This window comes from Planococcus citri, chromosome 1, assembly GCF_950023065.1.
Source record: "Planococcus citri chromosome 1, ihPlaCitr1.1, whole genome shotgun sequence".
NCBI lineage: Eukaryota > Metazoa > Arthropoda > Insecta > Hemiptera > Pseudococcidae > Planococcus > Planococcus citri.
In genome coordinates, this window is record NC_088677.1 from 86,189,509 (window position 1) to 86,199,674 (window position 10,166).

The 10,166-nt window shown below is 33.7% G+C and overlaps 1 protein-coding gene across 3 annotated transcripts in view; it reads left to right on the forward strand.

Moving 5' to 3' along the window:
- The window catches only part of LOC135839433 (V-type proton ATPase 116 kDa subunit a 1-like), a 30,339-nt gene extending 20,522 nt beyond the window's left edge, over positions 1-9,817 (forward strand). For all 3 annotated transcript variants that reach the window (XM_065355453.1, XM_065355466.1, XM_065355457.1), the window contains exons 7-16: positions 2,502-2,714; positions 2,801-2,951; positions 3,042-3,181; positions 3,478-3,714; positions 3,801-3,910; positions 7,413-7,567; positions 7,677-7,906; positions 8,137-8,392; positions 8,508-8,679; positions 8,928-9,817. In XM_065355453.1, the coding sequence (XP_065211525.1) occupies positions 2,502-2,714; positions 2,801-2,951; positions 3,042-3,181; positions 3,478-3,714; positions 3,801-3,910; positions 7,413-7,567; positions 7,677-7,906; positions 8,137-8,392; positions 8,508-8,679; positions 8,928-9,030 (1,767 nt within the window). In that variant the 3' untranslated portion in view covers positions 9,031-9,817. The remainder of the gene's footprint in view (positions 1-2,501; positions 2,715-2,800; positions 2,952-3,041; positions 3,182-3,477; positions 3,715-3,800; positions 3,911-7,412; positions 7,568-7,676; positions 7,907-8,136; positions 8,393-8,507; positions 8,680-8,927) is intronic.
- The last annotated feature ends 349 nt before the right edge of the window (positions 9,818-10,166 follow it).

Consider the following 10,166-nt stretch of genomic DNA (forward strand, 5'->3'; position numbering starts at 1 on the left):
ATGAAATTTTTCAAGTTTCGAAATCTGCTGGAGGCTCCAGTAATTTACAAAAAGTCGCTGGAGGCTCCAAAACGACTTGAAACCACCTGAAATTGACTTCCTAGCGTATTGAAATTATGTATTTCTGTTTCCAACTAAAATTGATAGAATTTTTCAAGTTTCGAAATCTGCTGGAGGCTCCAGTAATTTACAAAAAGTCGCTGGAGGCTCCAAAACGACTTTAAACCACCTGAAATTGACTTCCTAGCGTATTGAAATTATGTATTTCTGCTTTTCAACTAAAATTTATGAAATTTTTCAAGTTTCGAAATCTGCTGGAGGCTCCAGTAATTTACAAAAAGTCGCTGGAGGCTCCAAAACGACTTGAAACCACCTGCCATCGACTTCATGGCGTATTGAAATTATAAATTTCTGCTTTCCAACTACATTTGATGACATTTTCCAAGTTTCAAAATCTGCTGTAGGATTCAGTAATTTCCAAAAAGTCGCTGGAGGCTCCAAAACGACTTGAAACCACCAGAAATCGACTTCCTAGCGTATTGAAATTAAGTATTTCTGCTTTCCAACTAAAATTGATGCAATTTTTCAAGTTTTGAAATCTGCTGGAGGCTCCAGTAATTTACAAAAAGTCGCTGGAGGCTCCAAAACGACTTGAAACCACCTGAAATTGACTTCCTAGCGTATTGAAATTATGTATTTCTGCTTTCCAACTAAAATTGATGCAATTTTTCAAGTTTCGAAATCTGTTGGAGGCTCCAGTAATTCACAAAAAGTCGCTGGAGGCTCCAAAACGACTTGAAACCACCTACCATCAACTTCATGGCGTATTGAAATTATAAATTTCTGCTTTCCAACTACATTTGATGACATTTTCCAAGTTTCAAAATCTGCTGTAGGATCCAGTATTTTCCAAAAAGTCGCTGGAGGCTCCAAAACGACTTGAAACCACCTTAAATCGACTTCCTAGCGTATTCAGGGTGTCTAACAGGTACTGCAGGTACTGCAAGTACTGTAAAAGTACTGCATTGAAATCCTCGGTACTGCAAGTACTGCAAAGTACTGCGTTTTGCCTCAAAAGTACTGTATTTTTTCTCAGAATCATTGATTTAAAATTTTTTAAAAACCTCAAAATGAATTAATTGGTGAAAATTAAAAAAAAAAATGTTCATTTTGTACCTCAAAAGATGGCAACACTTGTTAAATTAATACTTGTAAAAATTTTCCACCCGGTTCAAAAATATTTTTTCTTGGTGCGGGGGGGGGGGGAGTCGGTGTAAGCTGGATAAAAAAAAAATAAGGTAATGCAAAAGGTACTGTAAAAGTACTGCATTTCTTCGGAGAAATTTTGTTAGACACCCTGGTATTGAAATTATGTATTTCTGCTTATCAACTAAAATTGATGCAATTTTTCAAGTTTTGAAATCTGCTGGAGGCTCCAGTAATTTACAAAAAGTCGCTGGAGGCTCCAAAACGACTTGAAACCACCTGAAATTGACTTCATAGCGTATTGAAATTATGTATTTCTGCTCTCCAACTAAAATTGATGAAATTTTTCAAGTTTTGAAATCTGCTGGAGGCTCCAGTAATTTACAAAAAGTCGCTGGAGGCTCCAAAACGACTTGAAACCACCTGAAATTGACTTCATAGCGTATTGAAATTATGTATTTCTGCTTTCCAACTACATTTGATGACATTTTTCAAGTTTCGAAATCTGCTGGAGGCTCCAGTAATTTACAAAAAGTTGCTGGAGGCTCCAAAACGACTTGAAACCATCTGCCATTGACTTCATAGCGTATTGAAATTATAAATTTCTGCTTTCCAACTACATTTGATGACATTTTCCAAGTTTCAAAATCTGCTGGAGGCTCTAGTAATTTTCAAAAAGTCGCTGGAGGCTCCAAAACGACTTGAAACAACCTGCCATCGACTTCATAGTGTATTGAAATTATAAATTTTTGCTTTCCAACTACATTTGATGACGTTTTCCATGTTTCGAAATCTGCTGGAGGCTCCAGTAATTTCCAAAAATTCGCTGGAGGCTCCAAAATGACACGAATCCACCAGCAGTCGACTAAATAACGTGTTGGAGTTGGAATGCAGTGTAAATTTCGGATTTCCAACTTCACTTGATGAAATTTTAAGTTTCAAAAATCTGCTGGATCCTCCAGAATTGCTCAAAACGTTTTGAACCCGTTTCCAATCGATTTGGCTGGTCGAAATTATATTCCAAATTTCAGCTTTCTCGGTCAATTTGATGAAATTTTGATTTTTTTTCTTATTTCTGTCCTAAATTTGATTTTCAAAAATTCACGAAAAATTGAAAAAAGTACTTTGTTATACTTAAGGCCAACTTTTTTTTTGGCAAGTTTGCTTTAAAATGTAGAAAAAATTATCCTATGTGATCTGCCCCGTGGGGGGGGGTGCAATTATTCCTATTGTCATGTGCCAGAATACGTATAGCAGATTGGTACGTAATTTAAAATTTTGATTTTTTTTCACAGGTATTGGGTCAAACACAAGACCACAGACATAGAGTTCTCGTCGCTGCAGCCAAGAATGTCAAGAATTGGTTCGTTAAAGTGCGCAAAATCAAAGCCATTTACCACACGTTGAATTTGTTCAATTTAGATGTTACCCAAAAATGTCTGATAGCTGAATGCTGGGTGCCTTTATTAGATACCGAATCCATCCAATTGGCTTTACGTCGAGGAATTGTGAGTACTTATAATTTTTAAATATATTGGACAAGTTAAAAATGAAATTTTCCATAACTACTTATGTACGTATTTTTATGCTACAGGAAAGAAGCGGTAGCTCTGTTCCTCCAATTTTAAATCGTATGGATACGTTCGAAGATCCTCCGACGTATAATCGAACTAATAAGTTTACCAGCGCTTTCCAAGCCTTATTCGATGCTTACGGTATTGCCACTTATAGAGAAAATAATCCGAGTAAGTGTGAAATGCTTCGAACACGTTTATATATTTTCAAATTGAGAGAACTCGTCGATCTAATGAAATTGATGCTATTGATTTGCGCAGCGCCATATTCAATCATTACATTCCCATTTTTATTCGCTGTCATGTTTGGCGATTTCGGACACGGTGTGTTGATGGCGTTGTTCGCCGCATGGATGGTGATGAAAGAGAAGCCCTTAGCTGCCAAGAAAACCGATAACGAGGTGAGTGGCTTGATTGAAATTATATTACTTCGAGTTATCTCTTTCGAATTTTGATTACATAGATGAGGACGAATCGTAAACGTTTCCATCCAATCATACCTTGAGAAAATTTATGGTGGGGGGGGGGGAATTTACATTTTTTGACAAAGGTGGATGGGAGGGAGATTTCTATTTCTGACGATTTTTTTTAAAATTCAAATTTGTGTCAAAAATGAAAAAAAAAAAAAAATATCAAATTGACCCTTATAATGTATCAGGTCCTCAGATTTTTCATTGAAATTATTTTTTGTTTGCAGATTTGGAACATATTTTTCGGCGGTCGTTACGTCATACTGTTGATGGGATTATTCTCCATGTACACTGGTCTCATTTACAACGACGTGTTCTCCAAATCATTGAACACATTCGGCTCCCACTGGAAGGTGAAAAGTGTGAATGAATCAGTCTACGAGACCAACCCAGACTTGACACTTAATCCAAGTTTTGACTACACCGGAACACCGTATCCATTTGGTATCGATCCTGTGTGGCAGGTAAGATATTCACATCCTGTTCAGCTCGTGGTAAATAATATCGTGGTTTTTTTCTTCATTTTGTAAAAATTTTGTCTCGATTTTAGTTGGCCTCCAATAAAATCGTCTACCTGAACGCGTACAAAATGAAGATCTCCATCATTTTCGGAGTATTTCACATGTTGTTCGGTGTAATTTTGAGTTACTCGAATCATACGTAAGTTAACTATATGTACATTACAGGATTTTTTTGGGAGCACGCCAAGTTTCGAATAATTTTTTGTACCCCCTCCCCACCACAAACATCCGAAAAAATTGATTTTCGCCATATCTGTTTAAAAAGTCCTTTTATTTGATTGATAATTGCCAAAAAAAGTTACGTTTTTTATTGCCAAATTTGCTCAGGTCAAAAAATGTGGCTTTGGAAAAAAATGTAAAAAAAACCGTTGATTTTTAGCAAATAATCGAGGTGTCCATTTTTAGTAAAATTGTCAAAAAAAATCAATTTTCGCGTCCTTCAATTTTAAAAATTTTTTTTCAACAAGGGGAAGGGGGAACGAAACTGAAAATTTCCAAAAAAATACAATATTAGTATCAAAACGTGGGTGTTTCAATGAGCAGAATTCATTTTTGTTGACGATTTGACCCCTAACCCCCCCCCCCTCCAATGAGTCCCAAGAAAGTGGTTAAAAAACCAAAATAATTTAGAAATCATCATTTTGAGAACAAATTGTGGATATTTGGAGAAGAAAAATTCAATTTTGATTTTGAAGTGATGGTCATTTGACCTCAAACCTTGGAAAAAGTCTCAGAGAGGAAGGATCAAAACCGAAAATTTTCAACGAAAAAAACGTAAGGCTATCAAACGGTGGGGTTTTGAAGGAGCAGATTCAATTTTTGAAAACCACTTGACGCTAGTTTCCGAAATGTGTCCAAAAAGATAAGATGCAAAACTAAAAAATTTGGTAAAATTTGATATTGGTTCAAAGTGTGGGTTTTTTTTTAACAAAAATCGTCAATTATGTGACAATAATTTTGGTAACATTATCAAAAAAAAGGCTAATTTTGGCCAAAATTGTCGAACAGTCTTGTTCTGACCAGGATTGCAGAAAAAAATCAAGTTTTTATCAAAGTCAATATTGTCGTAGAATATCAATTTATTTTTTTCCCGGGGGAGGAGGGAGAAATCCGACATGTCAGAAAGCGTCAATTATTAAATGAAATAATCAAGAATTGTTTTGTCAAAGCTCACTGTTTTTATAAAAATTTATCAAAATTTGACCACTTCAATCAACAATTGTCAAAAATGACCACAAAAACTGTCAGAATTGACCATTTTTATCTACAGTTTTCAAAGTTGACCACTTTTACCAAAAATAAGACAAAAGTTACCCTTTTTCAAAATTAAAAATTGTAAAAATTGATCATTCTTATCAAAAGTAGAACATGTTCATCAAAATTTGTCAAAATTGACTTTATTTCATCATGAATTGTCAAAGTTGACCAGTTTCATTAAAAAAAGGTCCAAACTGGCCGTTTTTATCAAAAATAGTAAAAATTGACTATTTTTTCATAATTTGTTAAAATTGACCAGTTTTTACCAAAAATTTTCACAATAGACCACTTTTATCAAACATGAAACAAAATTGATCAATTTTATCAAAAAGAAGTTTGACCATTTTTATCAAAAATAGTCAAAATATATCAATTCTATCAAAAACAAAAAAAAAACGTCAAAATAGACCATTTTTATCAAAACTTGTGAAAAAAGACCAGTTATTAAAAATTGTCAAAATTGACCAGTTTTTATCAAAAATTTTCACAATAGACCACTTTTATCAAACATGAAACAAAATTGATCAATTTTATCAAAAAGAAGTTTGACCATTTTTATCAAATATAGTCAAAATACGAGTAATATCAATTTTATCAACAAAAAAAAAAAAAAACGTCAAAATGGACCATTTCTATAAAAAAATTGTGAAAAAAGACCAGTTATTAAGAATTGTCAAAATTGACCAATTTTTGCAACTTTTTTTATCCAAAATTGTCAAAATTAAGACCACTTTAATCAAAATATTCAAAATTGACCTTGACAATTTTTGATGGAAAAGGTCAATTTTGACTCATCTTTGATGAAATTTGTGTATGTATTATGACAATTTTTGATAGCTATGGTAAATTTTGACTTATTTTTGATAAAATTGGTCAATTTTGACAAATTTTGATAAAATTGGTCAATTTTGACAATTTTTGATAAAATTGGTCAATTTTGACAATTTTTGATAAAATTGGTCAATTTTGACAATTTCTGATAAAATTGGTCAATTTTGACAATTTTTGATAAAATTGGTCAATTTTGACAAATTTTGATAAAACCGATCAATTTTGGCTTCTTTTTGATAAAATTTGTCAGTTTTGACAAATTTTGATAAACTTGGTCAATTTTGACTTATCTTTGGATAAAATTGATATATTTTGACAATTTTTGATAACAATGGTCAATTGTAACTTATTTTTGATAAAATTGATATATTTTGAATATTTTTGATAACAATGATTAATTTTGGCTTATTTTTGATAAAAATGTCTATTGGTACAATCGTCAACAAAAGTCCATCTCTGTCGAAACTATTGTCAAAGATACTCTATTTTTACCAAAATTGTCAACAAATTGATTCTCGGTTTTTGTTAGAACTGTTAAAGAGTGTTAATTTGGGGGAGGGGGGAGGGTGAATGTCGAAAAGCGCCAATTTTCAACAAATTGATCAAAAATTGGTCAAATTGTCAAAAAAGGTTAATTTTTGGCAACATTGTCAAACGGTCCTGTTCTGACCAAGATTGCCCAAAAAATCCCGTTTTTATCAAAATTGTCAAGTCAGAAGGTGTCAATTTTTGGCAAGTACATATTTTCGTTGAAATCCAGAAAAATAGGTTTTTTAATATAAAACTGCTTCAAAGCATCTTTTTCTTGTCAAATTTCATTTCGATCTCCCCCCCCCCTACATTCTTTTATTTTTTTCAGTTTTTATGGCAATATTTGGGTATCTTTAAAATTTACATAGGCCCCAAAAAATATATGGAAAACGAAAATTTTTTCAAAATCATAATATTGGTGTCAAAATGTGGGTTTCTGAAAGGGCAAAATTCATTTTTGAAGGTAATGGGCCTCAGAATAATTTTCAAAAAATATTGTATGGGTATCAAACGGTGGGGTTTTAAAGGAACAGATTTAATTTTTGAAGACCACTTGACCCTAGACCCCAAAATGTGTCCCAAAAGAGAAGGTGCAAAATTGAAAATTTGCTCATATTCAATATTGGTTCAAAAATTTGGGATTTTGAACAAAAACTAAGTGTTAATTTTTTGTTGAAATGAAATTGTCGAAAAGTGTCCATTATTGGTTAAATTGTCAAAAATAGACCAATTTTTGCCAAAAATTGTCAGTTCTGTTCTGGCCAAGATTGTTCAAAAAATCCAATTCTTGTTAAAATTGTTGAAAAATTCCTGCTTTTTGCCAAAATTACTAAGAAACTTGTTTTTTTTTTTGCCAACTTTGAGGACACTTTGAAGGTACTGGATACCCCTGCGTGCCCCACGAAAAAAAAAACTGACTACGTACAATATTCTGTGTGATTTCATATCTTGACTTCAACAAAGTTAACTCATTTTTAATGAATCGATTTTATGGTATTTTTGTTTTTGACCATATGCTGCAGGTACTTCAAGAGGCCATTGAACATTATCTGCGAATTCATACCACAAGTTATATTCTTAACATTCCTTTTCTTGTACATGGTGCTTTTGATGTTCCTGAAATGGATGCTCTATGGACCTTTGGACCGCACGCTTACAGGAGATGCTGAAATAGAGGGTGAGTTATTCATTTATAGTTTTTAATCTCAAATAAGGTCGTACTGACGCAGTACATATTATAATGTATGGAAATGATTAAATATTGGTTTTTGGTTTTAATTGATCAGATTTCAAATCCGGACCCGGATGTGCTCCTTCGATTTTAATCACATTTATCAACATGGTGCTGTTCAAGTACAACGTGACTCCGTTACCCAATTGCGGCAGTGTGTATATGTTCGGTATCCAGGAGCCGCTGCAAAAGTTCCTGTTATTCATAGCTATGTTATGCATTCCGTGGATGTTGTTCGCTAAACCGGTCCATATCATGAGGGCCAGAAAGAAGGAACACGAAATGGTCAGTACAACTTTGCGTAAAAATTAATGATCACTTGCTCAGTTTACTAAAAGTTATCAAAAATGAATAAGAATTGTCAAAAATGCAGATAGTGTTGGAAAAAAAATGCTCAAACTGTCCTCCCAAGTTTTCTGCCTTACCAAACTTTCTCACGATGATAGAGCATATTTAATCGAAAAAAACTCGAACTGAATTTGCACATAATTGAATTTTTTTTTCATCCTGTTTAGCTCGCCAACAACCACATAGTTGGAGAAAATGGCGACATCGACGGACACGCAAATTCCAACAACGTAACGTCGCATCCTCCGGCAGCAGCTGCTAAACCCGAAGGAGGCGGTGGAGGACATGGCGGTCACGGAGACGAAGAAGATATCGGAGAACTCTTTATCTACCAAGGAATCCACACTATCGAATATGTGCTCGGATCGATCAGTCATACCGCTTCGTATCTGCGTTTATGGGCCTTATCCTTAGCTCATGCTCGTAAGTTTCGCACCCTGTGACCCTATTTTGTGGTCAATTCTAATCTATAGTCTTTTGTTTTGTTAAGAAGTTGTAATTGTGAATTATTAATGTATGTGTTGTTGATTTATTCTAGAATTATCGGAGGTATTGTGGAGTATGGTTATGAGAAACGGATTACAAAGCGAGAGTTGGATAGGAGGTGTCATGTTATGGGCAATGTTCGCTTTCTGGGCTGTATTAACCGTTGGCATTCTCGTCCTGATGGAAGGTCTGTCTGCCTTCTTGCACACACTTCGGTTACATTGGTAAGTCTGCTGAGATATTAGCCAGAGAATTAGTGATGATATTTGAAAAAAATTTATATCGATGAATCACTAAGTACATCTTTTTCGAGAGATATTGATAAATGTTGATATTTGATCACATATTGATATGCATATGGATTGTTTGCTGGGACATCAATACATCAACCCTCACTACCCAGCTTTTGGTTTAATGATCTGGATTACAGTTTTACAATAATTCTAATTGTGTTTTTATCGTTGCATTGCAGGGTCGAATTCCAAAGTAAATTCTACTCCGGTCTCGGTTACAGTTTTACGCCATTCTCTTTCGAAATCATCCTAGCTACAGCATCGTCCAGTCTAGAAGAGTAAACGATGATTATTTCATAAATTTTAACCAGTTCGATCATGTTTTTTGTTTTTTATAGTTATTTAAAATCTATTTCGGCGCGCAAATCTTGTTCAGCCATGTGTATCCCATCCTATTGATATTTACATGTACTTATACAATATTATAAGTCCGTGCCAATTAATCGTTCCATCAGTAGGTCTTACCATTTCCCCCCTCCTTTTCATTCGTTTGATCAAGTATTATGATCATTCATACTCACTTATTGTATTCTTTTTTCCTACTTGTTTACAAGTTGTGTACTTAATTAGATAGTTTTATTGAAAATTTATTTAATGGTCTACTGTGTATTCCTGATGGCTGAGTTATTTTACGTGGTTATGTTAGTTACTTTAATAGAATCATGTAGAAGACCGGCTTGAATTTTAAATTTTAATTAGTGTAGCGAGTATTCGATTTAATTAGTTGCTTGAAATTATGTGTGTATAATACCGATTTCTATTTCCTATATATTTATTTGAATAATTTACCTATGGATATACGAGTACTATTTACAATGACGTGAAGAATAGAGAAGTAAAACCATAGATTACCTACCAAAGATGATCGTACAAACTACAAATGGAGAATGATTCTCATTGAATTGTGATGTAGATAACCCATCATTGCTGCGTTAATGCAGAAAATCATGAAGTGTGTGCGATTATCGTAGCATTTACATAGTTAATTCATCATTTTATTTCGCGTGTTTAGTTTTAAATAAATAAACCAGCAGTGTTTTAAATATACCATGTTGAAGTTGTATTGTAATTTTTGCTATTTGTTTTTGTAGTTTTTTTTGGGAAGGGGGAGGGTGGTTTTTTTCAAATTTTTCCCCAATCCGCACCAAGCGGTGGGGGTGCTGGGGGTATTTTATTAATAAATTGCGCGCATATTCTATCCGACATGCGCGCATAATCTTTCTCATGCGCACTCGCACTTGAAAAAAATAAATCGAGTAACATATCAAAATACTCATCTGGTAATTCTGGTTCATAATTTGTGCATATGAAACTAAAATAGATCCAAAATGAGCGCTGCAGCACCTTTTTTCATCAGTAAACGTTAAAATTCCAGAAATTTTCAAAGTAAAAACAGATTTTTGGCAAAAAATTGAAAA